Genomic DNA, 20615 nt, shown 5'->3' with positions numbered 1-20615 from the left:
AGTACGGTTGTAAGGGAGAGACTTGCTTATTTTTATCTACTTTATACTTTTTGGTTTTTGAATGATGAGAATTTCTAACCTTATTCAAAAAGCTGAATTAAAATTTAAAAATTTTTCTTAAATGAATAAGGGAGCATGAAAATTTGGGTGAGAAAAGAGAGGAAAGAGGTTTAACATAAACAGGTGATGGTGTATAGAAAAACAGGGTTGCATGATTGAATAGAAAATTAATACTGCATTAATTATATAGTTATTATTTTAACTATTTTTAAAATCTCTGTGGTTTTTTTTTAAGATTTTATTTATTTGTCTGAGACAGAGAGAGCACAAGCAGGGAGGGTGGCAGGCAGAGGGAGAAGCAGGCTCCTCACTGAGCAAGGGGCCCAGTGTGGGGCTCGATCCCAGGACCCCGGGATCATGACCTGAGCTGAATGAAAGCACTTAACTGACTGAGCCACCCAGGTGTCCCTATTCTAACTATTTAAACATTATTTTGCTGACTCTATAAGTGCCATAAGAACTCAATTAATTCCTTTAAAATTACATGTCATTGTGGTGTTAATGTTCATTCCCCTGATAACTCATGAAGTTGAACACACTTTCATGTTTGTTGGTCATTGAACATCCTCTTTTGTGAAGTGCCTTGACTATTTTTCTGTTCAGTTGGTTGTCTTCCTTTTTCTTACTGACTTGGAGAGGTTCTTTATATACTCTGGATGAACAAAACCTTGTCTTTACATATTGTAAATATTTTCTTCCATTCTAATTTACAGTCTCACTCCCTCCACAGTATCTGTCGGTGAACAGAGGTTTAAATTTTATTTAATCCAATTTATCAGTTTTTGGGGGGTATTTTTTGTGTCACAAGTAAGAAATGTTTCCCTTCCCTGAGATAATGAAGATATTTTTCTTGATCATCTTTAGAAGTTTTATTGTTTAATCTTTTATAATTATAGCTACAGTCCACTTGGTTTGAGGTAGAAGTTGAGACATATTTTCCAAAGGAAAATACAGTGACCCAGAACAATTTATTGAAAGAAATTATCCTCCACACTGCTCTGTGATGTCAATGCCTCTGCCATCCATATGCAAGTCGTTCTGTTCAATACTCTTTTGTGTTCTATTTATCATTATCCATCCTTACCTATCTTGGTGCTAGTGTCATACTATTGCAATTTCTGTAGCTTTATGATTCATCTTATATCTGGTAAAACAAGTTCTACTACTTTGTTTTTCTTGATCAGGAGTATCATGACCTGGGCACCTGGGTAGTTCAGTCAGTTAAGCGCCTGCCTTCGGCTCTGGTCATGATCCCAGGACGCTGGGATGGAGCCCACATAGCATGGCTCCCTGCTCAGCAGGGAGTCTGCTTCTCCCTCTGCCCCTCCCCTTGCTCACACTCTCACTCTCTTTCTCTCAAATAAATAAGTAAAATCTTTTAAAAAAAAGGAATATCATGACCATCCATAAGTATTTTACAGTCAGCTTGTAATTTTGAGCTCACTTTGTTCTCAAAAAAAAAAAAGAGAGAGAAAGAAAACTGCAGGAAATTTTATAGATAAAAATGACTGAATTTATATTTCTACCATATTTAAACTTCTAATTCAAGACCCTGATATATCCCTCCATTCAGTTGCTTCTTTTTATTTTCTCAAAAATATTTCAACTATATCTTTGGGGTAGTATTATTCATCTTTTGTTGGATTTATTAATACTTCATGTTTTTTATACTGCTATAAATAATATTTCTTAAATATTATTTTCACATCACTTGTTACCAATTATAGAAGTACATTTGTTTTTTGTGTAGTTGACCTATTCAGCAAATTTGCTAAGTTCACTTGTTAATCCTAATAGTTTAGCTGTAGATTATTTTGGGTTTTCTGCATATGTAATTATGCAATCTGTAAGAAATGGAGGATTTAATATCTTCATTTATGATTGTTTTATTATCATTTCTCTTCTGTTCTTGCATTGGTTATGAGCTCTAGTCAATGCTGAATAATGGTGGCAGTGCATACTTGACCCATTTCCAATCTCAAGAAGAAAAGTTTTCAGTATTTCACCATTGAGTGTGATGCTTATTGTAGGTTTTTTTATAAACACTCTTTATCATTTTAATGAAGAGTTTTCATCTCTTCCTAGTTTGCTAAGATTTTTACCCTGAATGAATGTTGAATTTGTCAACTTTTCCTCTTTCTATAGAGATAATCATGATTTTTCTCCCTTATTAATGTGGGTTATACCAATTGATTTTTGAATGTTAAACCAAACTTGTATTCTTACAATAAACCTTCTTTGATCAGGATATATTACCTTTTTCTTGTATTGTTCAGTTTGGTTTACTAATATTTTGTTTAGGATTTTTGCATCTGTGTTTATGAAGAGATTGGTCAGTAATTTTCCTTTCTTGCAATGTCTTTATCAGGTTTTGGTATCAGGATTATGCTGACCTAATAAAACAACTTAAGCAGTGACCCCCTCCCCCCATACCTATTTCCCTGTTCTCTAAGAGTAGTTGTGTAATATTGGTATTATTTCACCCTTAAATTCTCAGCAGAATTTCCCAGCAAGGCACTTGGGACTGAAGTTTTCTGTGTGGGAGTATCTTTCTCTGTTGCTTATTTTTTAAGATTTTATTTATTTATTTGAGAGAGAGATAGAGCACAAGTGGGGAGAGGGGCAGTAGGAGAAGGGCAGGAGGGCAGAGAGAAGCAGACTCCGCACTGAGCAGGGAGCCTGATGCGGGGCTCAGTTCCAAAACCCTGGGATCATGACCTGAGCTGAAAGCAGATGCTTAACCGACTGAGCCACCCAGGCACCCCTCTCCTTTGTTGCTTTTAAGATACTTTTTTATGTTTGGTACTTGGCACTTTTACTTGGTGTGCCTAAGTGTGTTTTTCTTTGTATTTATCTTGCTTGGGGTTGAGAGGACTTCTGGGATATTTGGCTTGATGTTTTCCATTAGTTTTTTAAAAAAAATTCAGAGACATCTAGCACAATGCTCTGTAGTTGCTGTTGAGTAAACAGAAAAGCATATTTATCAGTAAAGCAGCCACTTTCCTATAATCACTGATGGTAAAGTCATGGGGAAATCCATGAAACTGAAAATGAATCTGCTTCTATGGTGCTCCACAAAGTAATTAATGCACAAAAAATGTTTAGAACAGTGCTTGGTGGGGCACCTGGCTGGCTCAGTAGGTAGAGCATGTGACTCTTGATCTCAGGGTTGTAAGTTCGAGTTCCATGTTGAGTGTAGAGACTACTTAAAAAAGTAAAATCTTAAAAAAAAAAAAGAATAAAAGAATAGTGTTTGGCATGTAGGAGGAGCTGTGTTCATTTCATGATTGTTACTGCTTTTGTTGTGGTACTCTCTTCTCCTCTGTCATATTAACATGTTCCATTTTTAAGGAAAGAGGAAATTAGTATCAAGTGAACAAAAGTTGGATGCACCCTGTAAACTATTATGACCAACACTTAAAACCAAGATCAAAGTCATTAGGCATACCTTTGATAAATCGAGCTTTGAAGTCCAAGTTTTAAACATTCTCTGTCCTTTTCTTTGGATGATTTAATTATTCTGACACTTTTCCAGAGGCTCCCCCTCACCTGTGTCACTAAATTACTTTTGAGTTGTCCCAAGTGGCAAATTAGCCTTTTAGCTTGAATGTTATGTGAATAGTAGTGTCTCTTTGAGACACCTGGAGATTGTCTTAACGTTAAGTAATTTTGTCTTACAAGAATGGACCTGTTTTTGTCCAGAAGAATTGGAGACTATATTTTTCAGTGATATAAATACTGGTATTAACATTGAACACAACACAAATTTAAAATATCTTTGTTTGGGGGCACCTGGGTGGTGCAGTTGATTAAGCACCTGACTCTTGATTCCGGCTCAGGGTCTTGAGATCGAGCCCCACATTGGACTCCATGCTCAATGAAGATCTGCTTGAGGTTCTTTTCCCGTTCCTCTCCCTTCCCCTCTGCTCCTCCCCTACTCTCTCTCTCTCTCTCGCTTACTCTTGTTCTTGCTCTCAAATAAATAAAGTCTTTTTAAGAAAATAAAATATCTTTGTTTTAAGTATATTAAGTACATAAAATCCTTGAAACAGAAGTTAGATGACATGTTATTTGAACTATTAAATTGATATTAAAGAACCATTGTCATTTGAGGAGATATTTGATATCATGGTTATGTATTTTAAAGGACTGATTTTCTTTAGATCCATACTGAAGTATTCATGAATGAAATGACATGATGTTTGCTATTTGCTTCAAAATAATATGGGAGGACCATATGGTTCAGTGCACAGAAGAAACAAGATTGGCCAAGAGTTGATAAGTGTTGATGCTGGAGAATGGGTACTTAAGGATTCATAATATCAATCTGTTTGCTTTTGCATATGTTCATGATTACCCTAATAAAAAATGTTTTAAACAGTGGGTAAAATATTAAGTGAATTAGTATCATCAAATCATCAGTTGCTAGAAGAGACTATCAACACAAATTTGATTGCTGTATTCTCAAGTTCCACAAGAGCAAGATTCATAGCTTAAGCTACTTTATATCCTGGACCTATGTCTTTTACTTGTAATATCATAGGAGTTAAATATATGGGGTTTTTGGATGAATTAATGAACTTTATTCTTGTTGCTATAATAAATTTGCAGTGAATCCTTTCCAGCAAATATCACATATCCGTGAAAACTGTATTTTATTAAACACTTCTCAGTGAATAGCATCCGCTCAGCATCGTTTTATTCAAGCCAGAATCCTAGAGTTATCTTTGCTTCCTTCCTTTACTTCATTTTCAATATCTGGTCCATCACCAAACCCCATTGGCTCCACTTCCAAAATGTGCCCCAGATCTGGCTACTCCTGTCACCTAGTTCCATCATCCACCATCGACTGGTCTAGAGGGCTGAAACAGTCAGAAGCCACTGGTAAGAAGAAAAGTACAATCCAGAGTCCTATTATTCTCCCAGTCTCCACTTGTGTCCTTCTGCCGTCCATTCTCCAGGAAGAGCCTGAATGATGTTTTTAATGTCAATCAAGGTATGCCACTCCGCCTCATAAAACTAGTCAATGATTTGCACTGAATTTAGAATACACTCCATAACTTCCTATCACAGCCAACAAGCTCTGTGTGCTCTGGCTCATTTGGTACGTGTCTCAGTCACACAGTTCTGTTCTGTGAACACAAGCCCATCAGGCACCTTGTGCCCTGGGGCCATGTCCTTGCTTCTGTTGCCTGTAGTCTCTTCCCCAGTTTCTCTATATGATGGGCGCTTTAGTTCCCCATTCAAGTTCTCCCTTAGAGATAGCTTCCCTGATGTGTAGTTCCCTCTAGCACTGACTATAATCTGCCTGGCTTATTTACTTATTACACATTTCCTGCGAAGCTCTGTGTCTCTCTCCCCTCATTTCTCCAGAGTCCACCATGCTGCCTAACTTGTAAAAACCACATTTCATTGAAATCTAAGATATGATCAATTGTAGGATGCAGTGTTATATTATGTGCCACCAAGAAAATAAAAACTGCAAATTAAAATATGGGACAATGCTAAAGACTATTGATGATAAGACAGTCCTGACTTTTGAGATATTAAAATGCTCAAACTGAGGGTTCTAGAGGGGAGGGGGGTGGGGGGATGGGTTAGCCTGGTGATGGGTATTAAAAAGGGCATGTATTGAATGGAGTGTTATACACAAACAATGAATCATGGAACACTACATCAAAAACTAGTGATGTAATGTATGATGATTAACATAACATAATAAGAAAATTTTTTTTTAAATGCTGAAAAAATGTGTCCTTGAACTGATGAAATACATATCTTGTTGAATAAATAAATGAATGCACTTTGCTTAATCATGATTACTTATTTGGTAGTGATTTTTTTGAGGAAATTATTTTGAGAAAGATACGTAGAGGCCCAGAGATTGCATAGGTCATGAGTAGCATTTTATTATGAAAAAGGAGATATTGTTTAGTATGAAGAACTATGAGTAATTCAAAGAACTGTATGAATAATTTTTCCAAATTGTCAATTACTAACTTACCAGCAATGATTCAAATTTTGTAGGTCCTGGGTGGGCCATAAAACTTGAATTCTCAGCAAACCCTTTAAGAGACTCAAGCAGTTGTCCTGGAGATTCAGGCCCTATATTAGAAAAGGAAGGAGAATAGAAAAGATGGGGACAGGCATAGATTCAGAGAGAGCTGGTAGTGGGAAGACAAGAAGCTATGATCCTATTGCTTCTTCTGTCGGCTTCTATCTGCTTAATAAAGTAGAGATCATTTTGTTCAGTTCAGGGTAAGGATTTTGGAGCTTTCAGAAAGAAGAGAAGGTATGGAATAGGCAAAATGCAGAGAGTTTGAAAGCATGAAGAAATTGTGCGTTCTAAGGAAATGGATAGGTATGCAGACAGATTTGAAAAACACTGAAGACAAGGTCCTCTGGTCGGATGTTAGATGGTAGGTAATACCCAGTGTGGTGTGGGAATGAGCACTCCCTGCTGAAGGAGTAACAAGAGAACCTACTCCCTTCAGCTGCCTTGAATTGCTCTGGTCCCTAAACTACATTCCATTTCTGTAAGACCTGACTATCCCTGGTTGGCTCTGAACTTACTGCTACCATTGTTATCATTGCATGGTTAAAATAAATTTATAGGGGGGGGAGGCCAGGTTAAAACATTGACCTGGTAGCAAAAAATTTGGCTCCTATCCCCTAAAGTATGCTGATCCCCAATAAACAAGAGTCACTTGAAATGGCCCAAGGGAGCTCCTTCTGTGTGGAATGAAAACAAATTGTTTTTCACTGGCTGAAAACTGGAGTTTTGTTTTTTTTTTTTAATTTTCTTATGCAAACATCCAAACTTTGAGGATGGCTTCATGCTCTGCCCTCATGCTCTGATCCCAGGTCATCTGTACACCCTTATCTTTCTATACTCTGACTTTGTGGTCCAGTTTTACTGATCATCTTTCAGTCCCTCTAAGGCTGTAGTCTTTAGGTTAGGATGCATGTACCTCATGATCCAGTTAGGAGGTTAGGAGGTGGGGAAAATATGGGTACCCCTGCTATCGTGTGTCATATTCTCTTACTTCCAGGCCTTTGTCCATGGTGTGTCTTCGGTCTGCTTGAAACACCTTCACCCGTGTTTGGCTAAGTCCTACTAATCTTAAGATCTCACTTGAAACCTCACTTCTTCCTAGAAGCCTCGTCTGAACCTCCAAAGTGTGAGGTTACTCAGCCTCCCCCATATCCTCTCCTGACACCCTGTTCTTGTCTGTCAGGCAGACTCACACTCTGTATCATGATCACCTCTTTTCTGATGGGCACTGCAAAGCTTCAGTGCCTAACCCAATACCTGGCTCAGAAGCAGGCTTGATAAATGTTGACAGAATATTAAAAAAGGAAACATTTATTAATTTTTAAAAAGTTTTATGTGCTTCATTACCCCAGTTTCTAATAATGTCACACGTGGTTTTTTGTCTGTTTAAAATCTGAAGATTTAAACTGAGCTATAACTGAAAACAATGTATTATAAAATTTAATTGGGTTTATAATAACATTCCATAACTCTAACAAGTATAATAATAAAATCTGATTGCAGCTATAAGCAGACATCATAAAAAGTAGAAAAATTGTTTTGGGCTGATATTTGAAAAACCTCTCTAGACTGTGTTTTGTACAATAATAGTATAAAATTATGTCGCAATTGACACTTTCAGCAGGTTGATCCTAAGAAGGAGGTTTATCTAAAGCCAGACTCCTTCATTTCATTATCAGTCTGGCTCATGTCCTTTATTCATATTAGATGTATCATCCCATGCATCCATTAGCCTGTGACTTCTTAACTACCTATCCTCAAGTCTGTGCCAGATAAACAGCAAAGTTAAAAGAAAAGTTACTATGATGTCAGTTGTGTGTTTTTTAATTGTTCTTTGTGGTGATGTTTTTCTTTTCCCAGACAGCATAGCTTTTCCCCATTCCTCCCTCAATTTTCAGGGAGGGCTTTTTCTCATTAAGGTCAGTGTGTTTTGCCTTCTCAATGTCAGGTTCACCCAAGTGAAAAAGAGACAGTTTAGCATTGTTTGCCATTTGGAAATTTCACTGCCTCCCTTTGCTATATTAGGATATGCAAAAAGAGATTATGATGCCATGATATATAAATACAATAAACACTTCTTGTTCACTACTTATGGAAGACATTTATGGAACTCCTTGATTTTAATTAGTTTATTTTCTTCATTTTTTAAAATTTAGTTCTGTCCACACTTTGTGCTTTAATCTTTTGCTGTTATCTTTAATGCTAACCTTATCTAGAATCCTATACCAAATGCTAAATGTAGCATTCCACTACATCGTTCTCCTCTCTCCTAACTTAACTCTGTGGCCCTGGGGAGAAATTCATTTTATAAATAACCTCAGTTGTAGCCAAATCTCATATGGATTTTTTTTAAGATTTTATTTATTTATTTGCCAGAGATGAGAGAGAGAGAGAGCACAAGCAGGGGGAGCAGCAGGCAGAGGGAGAAGCAGGCTCCCCGCTGAGCAAGGAGCCTGAAGCGGGACTCCATCCCAGCACCCTGGGATCATGACCTGAGCCAAAGGCAGACGCTTAACTGAATGAGCCACCCAGGCGTCCCATCATAAGGATTTTTTTTTTTAAAACCAATGTGATTTGTGTAGTTTTCTTACTTGTTCTTGTGATTCTGATGACATAAAAACTATTATATGTTCATTACATGGAAGAGTCAGGGAAGATGAGGTTATTGCAGTATTTTTAAACTACTAGGTGATATATATCTATATGTATATATATATGTGTGTGTGTGCATATATATATACTTTCAAAATCCTTTTTATTTCTTTTAAAGTAAAGGTGTCCTCAGTTTAGTGCTGAGATACTCCGTAGTAAGGTTGAAAAATCTGAACCACCTTTTCATCCTTTAGCTGGCACATTGTCTGAATGCCCTCTTACCCTGAGGTTTCCAGAAGGATGGGATGATAATTTGCTTCTTTGCTGAGCCTGTGGCTTAGGTCCATTTAAGTTCACAAATATGATGATAGAGAATGCTTAAATATGCTGTAAATCATTTTGGAAACTTTATATAGTGATTAATTATTTTGGTACAACCTAATGTAGGTACCAAAGTAATTACCATTTACTATGTTAGAAATCCTGAAAAATGACGGATAATCCTTTACTGTAATCATGAAATAAGTGATAATATATGAGAAAAAAGAGAGTTAACCACTGCCTTTTTTTTTTTTTTTTTTTGTCTCCCATGTGCTCTTTCTCACAGGTACAACTTGGCCAAGTAGAAATCAAATGCCCTATCACAGAATGTTTTGAATTCCTGGAAGAAAGAACGATTGTCTTTAACTTAACCCATGAAGATTCCATCAAATATAAGTACTTCTTGGAACTTGGCCGTATTGATTCCAGCACCAAGCCATGTCCTCAGTGCAAGCACTTTACAACCTTCAAGAAAAAAGGACATATCCCCACCCCTTCCAGATCAGAAAGCAAATACAAAGTAAGCATGTTCACCAGAGTTGTGGGTTAGATGTCACATGATGCCAGATTAGGCCAACTTGTGGTGGGCATTAAGTGGGCTTCCTTCCCTTACCAAAGTCTAAGGTGAGTATATATTGGCTGTGATTCTGAAAATACGTGGTTTTGGGAGGCTGATTATAAGAGAGCATGATTGAGGATTTAACTGAAGTTTTTCTTTGACTTTAACCATGTTTAAAATTCATTTAGTACCCTAATTGGATGACTAAACTTTTAAAGTAATTGTCACTGCTATTACTAAATATTAAGTAAATACTAATCCTTTTTTTTTTTTTTTTTAGTGTAAGCTTGTCTTTTTTGGTGGGCCCAAAATGAATCTCCTCTGGCTCCGTCTATAATAAGTGAAAATAGTATAAAATGCTATTCATTCATGTATTTAGCAGGTACAAAATGCCAGTATAAGCTAGACCGTATGCTAAGTTTGGGGGATACAGAAGCAAATGTGACATCGTCCTTGCTCCAAAAATGTCTAATGAAGGTGAGAGAGACATATGTTCTAAAATGACAGTTCAATATGATTAGTCCAAAAAACAAAACAAACCAAAACAAGAACTCTAATACACTTGTGCTTTGAGAACATAGATGAAGAGGCTAGGATGTGAGGACAGACTTCTTGGAGAAGACACAGTTCTCCAGGCAGATAAGGAGATAAACATTGGAGGACACGTCCGAGCAAGGACTGAAGGAATGAGTACATGCGCAGGCCCCGAGGCTGGGGCAGGCACGCTGGAAACAAATGTTTGTTGGGGCTGGTGGGGCGGGAGCCAGGGAGGGGCAGCCAGGCCAGTATTTAAAAAGCAGATCCTGTGGAGTCTTACACTGTGCTCTGAAGTTTGAATTTAATTCTGTAGGCATTACGGAGAGATCATTCTGGCAACATTAGTAGAGGATGTCACTGGAGAGCAAGACTGAAGGCCGGGCCTCGAGGTGTGGGAGCTACTCCCTGATTCACAGCGCGGGCTGTCCATCCCCATAACCTGGGCGTCTTTTAGACTGCCGGTGCCCAGGGCCGCCCCTCAACAACACTCCGGCACAGTTTTGAGCCTCCCCAGGTGTTGCTAGTGTGCAGTGCAGCTGGGAACCTGTGCGGTAAATGACGCGGGAAGATGCTGAGACCCGTGGTAGTAGTTTCTCACCCTCGTCATTACAGCAGAATATAATATAATATAATAATATAATAAGGTAAGGCTTTGCCCATGTTCTGGTCTTGGAAGCAGCCGTGGCTACGGTATTCATTCTGTAACTGTGACGGACTGTGGTTTAGCAGGGACTTCCCTCTGTGGGTTGCAGTGATGAGCTATAGTAGGTTAGTCAAAGCCTCTTAATGAGCAACTGGGCTTTGAAAATCGCTTGGCTCTCATAGTTAATTCTTTTATTTACTATCTCTGTGAAGGCTAGGCTCTTTCTTCTCCAAAAAGTACATTTTTGAGGCTGCAAAACTGTATAACTAAAATAATACACTCACAGTGATTTTGAATACTGACTTAATAGCAAGAGCAGACTTTTATTTGACTCTGTATATTTCTTAGGTTTACTTTTATTCCAATTTTATGTTGTTGATGTAATCAGAAATTACTAGTTTTAGTTTTAGAAGAAATTACTTCTTATCTCATAACAACATATTTTACTTTTTTCTAAATTGTGTTTGGAATCATATATATATAATATACATTTTTTTAAAGATTTTATTTATTTATTTGAGAGAGAGAATGAGAGAGAGAGTGAGCACATGAAGGGGGGGAGGGTCAGAGGGAGAAGCCGAGTCCCTGCTGAGCAGGGAGCCTGATGCGGGACCCGATCCCGGGACTCCAGGATCATGACCTGAGCCAAAGGCAGTCGCTTAACCAACTGAGCCACCCAGGGACCCCTATAATATACATTTTTATATAACTTATTGGTTTATAAAATATATAGATACAATTAATACATATTTATAAAATATATATATAAACTCAGACTGTACTATTTTGGAATTTTGGTAATTAAAACATGTATGCATAATTGAGTCAAAATGGAAATCATTCAAAAATGTATTGTTCTTATGAAATGGGTTAGAGGTGTAATTTAAGGTGCAATTATAGCGATAGTAAAATTTTATAAATCCCATTTCATCCCAAGTCACCAAATTATTTGGTGATGAGCATTATTTATCCAAATGCACATATATTGAGAGGGAAATATGTAAAAATTGAAAAATATAAGATCCTATGTTTGTATAATTTTGAGTGAACCAAGGCCATCCTGATAACATTTCCCAATGTGGGGCTTCCTCCAATGTCCATCAGCTGGGTTGTAAGAAGAGACGTAGGGCGCAAATGGATCAAGACCTCAAACCTAGTAAGCTCAGCTTTTTATTTCTGATGAGCAAAGGAGAGGGATATTTGCTTTAGGGACAGGAGAAATTCAACACAAAATAAACATTGTTGATCATAAACAGTGGAAATCCTTGGTAATGGGTAAGGGATGAAAATCTCAATAAATATAAAGTAAAACTATTAAACAACTTTCAAGAAAAATATAGCTACCACAAAATTTGGGGATGCTTACTGTTATTACTCATCTTTACTCTTGTAGAAGAGAAGATCTCCAACGGAAAAGATAATCCCCCCCTTTTATACAGTACAAAGTTCTAGGGATAATTCACACAATTCCTGAAGCAAAGATTTTTACTATTTAATACAACGTTTATATAGCATTTTTCATCATTAAACTGTAAGTTCTTATGTTTACATTAACTACTTTATTTACGTGCCCATACCTGTCTGGATATTATGAGTAAGGAGAACTTGGACAGAGATGCTTCTGCAAACCAACTGTGACTTTCATGATTATAGTATAGCACCCTACACTGAGACTATTATCTTTGTTCTTTGTTGTAAATCAATGGCTATTTTTTAGGTTTGCTCTGTTTTTAAAAATTCTGTTTCCCCAATAACAGATCCATTTCCAAATGGTGTAGTTCATCATAACTTTAAGAGTATTGAATTCAAGTACTTGAATGTAGTGAACTGAGTCATAACACAACAGAAACAAAAAAAAAGATTACTACTAATGTCTTACATGTCTGAGGAATTTAAAATCTCTTTATAATATTGTTTACAGCCTAAAATGGATTTTGTATCAATTGATGAAACCCTTGTAACGTATATTTCAATATTACTCTTTCTGTGTCATTGAATTATAATGTTGTGATCCAAGATGTCACTCCTTGAACATTTATTATGATTTTTGTCGATTCAGAAGCACTTAAATAGAAGGTTAAAATTGCTTGGAAATATCACAGCTACTTTATAGCAGGAAATACCTTTGGATACATCTCACATGAAATTTGAAATCTAAAATAGCATATGTGGGGATTTCATTTAAATAGGTTTGTAAATACCACTTGTTTTTTTTTTAGTATTTTTAGTATTTTAGTATTAGTATTTTTTAGTATTTTAGTATTTTGCAAGGTAAACAAAATACATCAAACAAGCAGGAAGAAGAACTCCTAGGTGCTAGTACATCCTTCCAAGCCCTCAACTCAACATCTCCCTTCTGACAGAAGTTTGAGTACACAGAGCTTTTCATTATGTTTGGAACTCCATTAAACTACTACTATATCAAATAGAATAAGTGTACTCCTGAATGGAGAGATTTACATTGAGACAACCTTGCCTTTGTGCAAATCCAATCTTTCTCATTCATAATATTTGTCTTCTTGTTCCTGCAACTCTTGTCATGAGGCCAAAATATTTTACCACTCCATTTCTTCAACGTTAATTTCAAATCCAATAAAAAAAAAAAATCTAATCTCTAACCGAAAGAGTTCCTAGAATGTATTAATGCAACTGCATATCAATACAGTGAACACATTAGCGATGGGAAAATGAAAATGCTGCAGTTGTGGCTTTAATGACGCTCATGTGATGCCTGGTGACAGACACATCCCCAGCACCTGAAGTTTTTCTCCAAGCAACTATCATCTGGGATTTTATGGTGTTATTGTGTGGTTATTTGCTTAAAGTCTCTCCCACTGGTCTCTAGGAGGCCAAGTCCAGGCTTGCTGACTGCTGAGAAGCTGTGTCAAGCCCTGTGTCTGATAGACTGCGCTCTCAAATTATATTTGTTGGAAGAACTAATAAATGGGCAAATGCATATATAATAATATGTACTGTAGTCAATGTGGGTAGAAAATGCTGAGAGCACTGGGAGAAGAAAGGATAGGAGAGATTGGAAAGACTTCAATAAGAGTAAACTAAGCTTTGAAATGCTCAATTTGCCAAGCTGGAAAAGGTGGGTCAGAGCACTGGCTTCCAACTCTATTTAAACTCAGTCTGCCACATACAAGCTCTGCCCCTGTGAGTACAGTTTTCACATGTTTCACTGGGGTTAGTAATAGTACCTGTCAGAAGGGCAGAGTAAGGATTAAACAGGGTCCCACATGTAAAGTGCTTAGCACCATGTCTGACGCATCCTAAATGCTCAACACTTGCTAGAAATTATTATGTTTGCTCTCATTATTAGGCACGGGCCACAGAATGAGCAATCCTGGGTTACTGGGAAAGAGATAGAGGAGTCAAGAAGAAGACAGGTGGAATAAAAGACTGGGTGACGGATGGTGGGAGCAAAGGAGGGATGATATTGACTCTGTCTTGAAGAAGAACAGGCTTGGGGAGTGAAAAACAAATTCGGTTTGAAATGTATTGATGATGTTAAGTTTGAAAACCCTTTGGGGCTTCAAAGAGATCTCTAAGAAGCATGGATCTTATGAGGAGGGATCTGATGGCAAGCATTAAGGCAGGGGAAGATGACTGAATTCACAGAAATGGATAAAACATGGTCTGAGAGGTAGAGAAGGTTATAGATTTTCATGAAAAAGAGGAGAGAATTACACATGATTAAATGTAGTCATTTTATGCCTAGGAGTTGTACTGGGGTAGGGGCAGTTCTTGGTTTCCTTCCTATTTCCCAGTGTAGACTGAGAAATGGTCCCCCTTTTCATACTGATTTGGACTAAGTTGAAGGGTATGCATAAATCAATGCAGGGAATGTGTTAGAGGTCATTTTCTTTATGGTTTCCTTGAGGCAAAACTAATAGAAACCCCACTCTTCTTCCCACAGACAATAAACAGAACCTTGAAAATTCACCGAATGGTGCTTTGATTCATTGTAAGGTGAAAGAAGAAAACCAGTAAAATGTCCTGGGGAAACTCCCTCTGTGTTCTTACCTTATATTGTTAGCAGTCCTTTTTCCGCTCTCTTTTAATTATTAAACCCTCTGGTTAGAAATCACATTTTGTAAAACTGCAAATACATTATTTCCTTGTGTGGTAAAAGAACTTTTCTAAGGTCTTTATAATCAAATCAATGGGTGTGTTGTTCTTAATTAATGTACTTAGAACGTGCTGAAGTGGAAGGCTGGAATTCTGGCAATACTCGGTTTACCCTCTTCCTGTGTCTGTTACTCAACCCTCTCTGACCTGTCCTGTACTCTAGAAAGTTGACTCTTTGAACTTCTTTTCCAGACTTCCTTACATCTCGATTCCTGTTTGGGTTCAGCCAACTGTTGCCATTGGCAGGAGACAAGAGGGCGGAAGGAGAGAGTAGTAGATGCATTACCTCCTCACTCCCTTCCTAATTCAGTACAAAGCTCTGGCAGTAGCTATGTCCCTCTAGGACTGCCTCCCGCTAGGTGGTCCCTCCCCCATATTTCTAATTCTCACTGGGTTGCAGAAACCTCTTTCTCCCTTTGTCTCCTTGGGCCTAAGAGTGACAGTGGCTTCCCACTGTTTCTGCTTCTGGGACCCTGCCAATCCTTTGTTCAGATCCCAGCTGCACATCTTCAGTTGTGCCTCCAGCAAACAATTTTCATTTATATCAATCAATCAATATGCTTAAGCTTTCTTTTAGTAAAGATAATTTGAGAATTTTTCCCGTGTGTGAAAATGTTCAGCAGTTTCCTGTGAAAGTGTGGCTAGCATGCTGCTTTGCTCTTTGGTTTTTCCCCCCGACACCATCACTTTAAGTTGACAATATTTACAAACTGAGAATCAGATTGTGCATGAGCCCTGCAAGATCAGTTCGTCCTATGACACACACCACTTTCTCTTGGCATTAATGCATCATTGATATTGGGGGCTGTAGAAAACAAGTGTCACTTCTTAAATGATTGTTGCTAGCATAGATTTGGGAAGGAGATAGAGACGAAGTTGTCTAGCCTGGTTTAAAGAAGCCAGCTTAAACAAAGGGTGTGTTATACATGCTAACTTTGAAAAAATGTGTAATACCCAGCTATGATGCAGATCTACTAAATTTTATTAGGATGCATTTTCTCTCTAGTTACTAATGAGGTGCTTTGGTAAAGTTGTTCTTTGTTTCCTTTATTGATGTGTAAATTAGCCATAATATTTTATGGAGTCTTTACTTGAACTTCTAACAACAAAGACCAAATACTAGAATTCGTTTAGTATCTTAACCTACATCTGACATTTAAAAAAAAACTACAATAATTGTAATAATCAAGGCTCATAGCTACCATAAATTGACCTACAATGGGACTGAAAACTGTTGGGGTTTTTTGCTTCACCACATCATCCCTTGGGTCTTCTGCACAAGAGACAAGCTGAAGAATCATTTCTCTCTGATGACATGCTGAAGAGTGGGTAAAAGTAAGCCAAGTCTGGTGCTCATTAGGAAGTGGTCTGGAAGGTGTTAGGGCTATGCATTTCTCACGTACCATACTCTGCATTCCTACCTTGCCATATTTACCCTCTCAGATCTGTATGGGAACCTAATGCAACAGTCTACATGTGCATAAGTCCTCTCTACAAAATACCTACAGGTGGCCATTCAGACACTGATTAAACACTTCCATTTTTAAGAAACTTTCCATTTGGAGAATCATTCCCTTCCATTTTGAAAGAATTCATTGTTATCTTCAGGCTGAGATCTATCCCTTGCTTTCACCTGTTGGTCACAGACAATACTCCCATTTCCTCAGGTACACTGTATAATTAGATGGCCTTTCTGCTACTTAAGGTGGGTCATGTCTGTGAGATATTAGCCTTACTGTGTTGTGTTCAGAATAGATATCTTGTTGTGGGATGATGCCATACTGCTCTGGCTAGTGAGTTTGGACTACACAAATCAGGGCAGAATCTTCTAGTATTATTTATATTCATCTATGAAGAGATAGGTCCTCAGACAAGAAATAAATTCAAATAGATACTTCTCTGGGCCTTGCTTTCTAGGTTTAAAGGAAGAGTCTATAAATGCTTAAAGGTGTTTCCAGGCAGCAGAAGCAAAATAGATTGGTATGAAACAAAAGGAGCCTGGAAACCAGTATGAGGGATGTCGGTAAGGCTATTTATATGAATAACCACTACAACTCCATGTAGGTAATCTTGTCGTGTGTTAACTATTTTGGGGGTTTTCTGTTTGTTTGTTTGTTTGTTTGTTTGTTGTCCTCATTTGATCCCCTACCTTTAGGAAAGTTTCCCTTTCATTTTCTGGTTTAGTTTCAGCTATGCTGTGAGAAATTAAGGCAAGGGTCACTGGACCACATTTGGACTGTGTTCAGGGAACAGTGCTTTATAAGCCTGCATGTTACTGGCACTGTATTCAGGGAGATATCCCCAGGTAGGAGGGGACTAAGGGACTAATCTTAGGGACTAATAATTGAGGCAAGAAGTCAAGCCTATGTTTTCCCATGTGGAGAACCTCCCTCCACTGCCACTCTTGCTTTAGGATTTGATCTGATAAGGGAGCAGATAGTGCTTCCTTGAAGGTATTCGAAGCCATGCATCAAAGACTACTTTTGTCCTCTCTATGATACCCTGTACTTCTTCCCAATCTTCTCGTCTTCAAGAAAGCCATCTTGAGTTGTTACAGAACTTTATACAACCACAAGATTTCCCTATTATTTACATATTGATCAGTTTCCTCAGAACCCAGCCTAGTCTGACAGCCATAAGTTTTATGTGTTACATGTAAGAAGTTTCTGGACCACAGTGTATTTTGAGAGACATATCAAGAGTATAGGAACGTAAATATAAGACTAATTGAACTCTGTTTATTGGACACCTCAGCAAGGCTCAGGACTGAAGCAGCTGAAATGACATCTCGGTTTCGGCCCCACAAGAACACTTGCTATCTCCCCAGTGCTCTAGGTGTTTTCAGGCCTCTGTGGAAGCTTAGGCTGGGCCCTCAGCAGGGAGGTGTTACCCCATCACTGTGACATTCCACTCAGCCTTCAAGGCCACCTTCTCTCTGAACATTAGCCTTCCGGTCTTCCCTAAAGCATCTTTCCCATTTGTCCCATTTGTCCAAACTTCTATTTTAGCAGTAATCACGTAGTTTCATAGCTCTCTGGGTTTGTATCTGCCTGTCTTCAATAAGTTCCTTGAGGATAAGTATTTTCATTCTTTTTTATGTGCCTAAAATCAGTACACTCAGTACTTGCTACTTGAGGTGCTCAATAAATACTTGTTGGGTGGGCAAATGAATTGATAAATATGTTTCATTATTGCATATCTGTCTTACCCTGTAGTTCTAATAAAGCAGATTCTTCTTGGAAGACTGAGTTAACTCATATTTGCAATGCTGCATTTAAACATAGATATTGTCTAATATTTTAAGTTTGATAAGTAATGATTTCTTGATTTGTTTAAAATAATTGTGTTTATAGGAGTATATAGAATTTAGGCAAAAAAAGATACTTCTGGGGTCCTCTTTGGTTTGGAACTCTGTTTTTATTTTGTGGGTTTTTTTTATTCGGCATCAACTGTCAAGAGAAAATACCATTTGCTTAGGGCAAATCGGTGGTTTTAACTTGTCATCTGAGTGTCATGGTAGCCCAGATTTCTGGGAAAACTAAAAGAATTCAGAAGTTTAAAATGTAATACAAAGGTTTTTTTTTTTTTTTTTTAATCTTTCATGGATTCTGGGACAAGTTAATCAAGATTCTTAACTCTGATAACTTTATTCTTGAAACACTTGCAGCCCTGTCTCTTGTAGAAGACTTTGACCGTGATCATGATGCTCAGTAAAATATCACATGGATGAAATACTTAGTAAACATCATCTGGTAATCTAAGAAGTAAGGATACCATCTCAGCCATTGTTCATAAATTAGATATGTTGGTTTTTCTTTGAATTCATTTAGTGTTAGCCAATATGTAGTACTTGCTATGTGCAAAACAATTCATTTTACAAATAGCTTTGAGGGCCTACCATAAGCCAGAAGTTCCGCGTTACTTATCTCAGGAAACACGGGATAGATACCTGAGACAGCTTTTGTAACCTCAGTGAACTTGTAGCCTGTTAAAGAGATTAGACAGCTACATGTTGAATGTGAGCTCTCTAAGAAAGATACTGAATCTGTTTGGGAAGAGAGGGAAGACCTCTCGAAGCAAGTAGCATTTGATCGGGATAAGATTTCAATGGACAGATTGTGTTCATTGGACTTTCTCCAATTACAAAAGGGAGAGATATACTTTCTCTCAAGCCACCTCAGTTTCTGAGATTTACTGCAAGTCTCCACAGGAAGAAGGAAGGGCAGGACAGCAGCCTCAGCCACCACTGAGGCAGGCCCCATGGAGAATTGGACACTGGCTCTAGTAGCATGAGAGCCCCTTGGTTGTGTCACTAGATGTGAATGTCAGTTGTTCCCTTCTCTTGTGATCTGCACTATGGTCACTCAGCTTTTCTTGTCTTTGTCTCCACAACAAAGGTAAAGTATATGTCTATCCCCATGTCACTCCTCAAGAGAAGAAAATCTGTCTTGCCTCATCTCTGTTCAACAGTGAGCACCCTAGTGCACAAAGCTCATGCCAGCCACCACGTAGGCTGCTTGCCAGCCAAAGGATACGTGCTTTTGCTTAGCGACTCCTCCCTGGTGGAATCAGCTGTGGCCAGGGAGACGGGGTCACATGGTAAAGAGCAGACCTTCTCAAACTTTAGCATGCATATGAATCACCAGGAGACCTTGCGAGAATGCAGACTTTGATTCAGGAGGTGTGGGCTGTGACACGATTTTTTTGTTTCCAGCGAACTCCAAGGTGATGCCAATGTTGGTGCTCCTCAGACCACACTTTGAGTAACAAGGACAGAACACAGTGTGACCTCTATGTGAATCTAATTACTCAGAAGGCAGGCAATCTGTGTGGGAGGTCTGTGGTTGTGAGATGGCGTTTCCTGTGAAGGAATAAGTATTAAAAAAGGAGTGGAGGAAGATGCAGCTGTGGGACTTTGCTGTTTATTGCACAAAGTTGGGAGCAAGAGTCACTGGTATAGACACCTAAGTATCAGATTCCTTATCATTCTGGTATGTTAGGAGAATCACCCATTTCTAACTATCTTCATTAGGGATCCATAGGGGTGATAGTTTAGCACTCAAACCGTTGTGATGTCCAGTACCCACAGTTAATCCCGGTGTCAAAGTGCTCTTTCATTCGCTCTCCTATCCACTTCATAAATACAATCTGACTGACTGATTGAAAACCAAAGAGGTTTTTTTTCTTATTTGACAGTGCTAGAGGTCAGTGACTTAGAACTACTAATAATGTTGAATAGAAGAGAACTTAGTTAAATATTCAAGCCCTTCTGAGATAATGCAGGTGCATGAGGAAAAGCAGGTCTTTCTGACTTCTTCCCCATTTCACTCATTACATCCGAAAATTACATTCACAGAGGCCCCATGTGGCATTTTACATTTATTCCTCATTGTTCGAGGACATGGGGGAATGGTCATTTTATATTCTTTTATTATCTGGAGTTTACCCACTTCAACTCATTGTTCTTACTTTAAAATAACTTATTTTAACTTTAATGATCAGAGAAGGCAAAAATGTTGATTTTAAATGACCAACTAGTAACATGCCTCTTTTTTTTTTACCCGAGTCTCCTAATTTATGTAAGTAAAATTTTGAAAAAGATTTTCAAAAATTCACCGTATGTTGGTAGTCATATAGAATTCTGATTTACTGAGTAGCTTGACCACATGACCTTTGACTTCTACATTTTGGTTTTCAATTGCCAAAGAAAGAAT

At 38.0% G+C, this 20615-nt stretch overlaps 1 protein-coding gene across 2 annotated transcripts in view; it reads left to right on the top strand.

Moving 5' to 3' along the window:
• RNF217 (ring finger protein 217) overlaps positions 1-20615 on the top strand; it is a 142528-nt gene that overhangs the window by 78578 nt on the left and 43335 nt on the right. For both annotated transcript variants that reach the window (XM_028117053.2, XM_028117055.2), the window contains exon 2: positions 9315-9548. In XM_028117053.2, the coding sequence (XP_027972854.1) occupies positions 9315-9548 (234 nt within the window). The remainder of the gene's footprint in view (positions 1-9314; positions 9549-20615) is intronic.

Source organism: Eumetopias jubatus, unplaced genomic scaffold (assembly GCF_037043125.1).
Source record: "Eumetopias jubatus isolate StellerSeaLion01/CBP00866 unplaced genomic scaffold, mEumJub1_p1.0 scaffold_6, whole genome shotgun sequence".
NCBI classification, from domain to species: Eukaryota; Metazoa; Chordata; class Mammalia; order Carnivora; family Otariidae; genus Eumetopias; species Eumetopias jubatus.
This window is presented reverse-complemented; position numbering and strand designations above follow the sequence as displayed.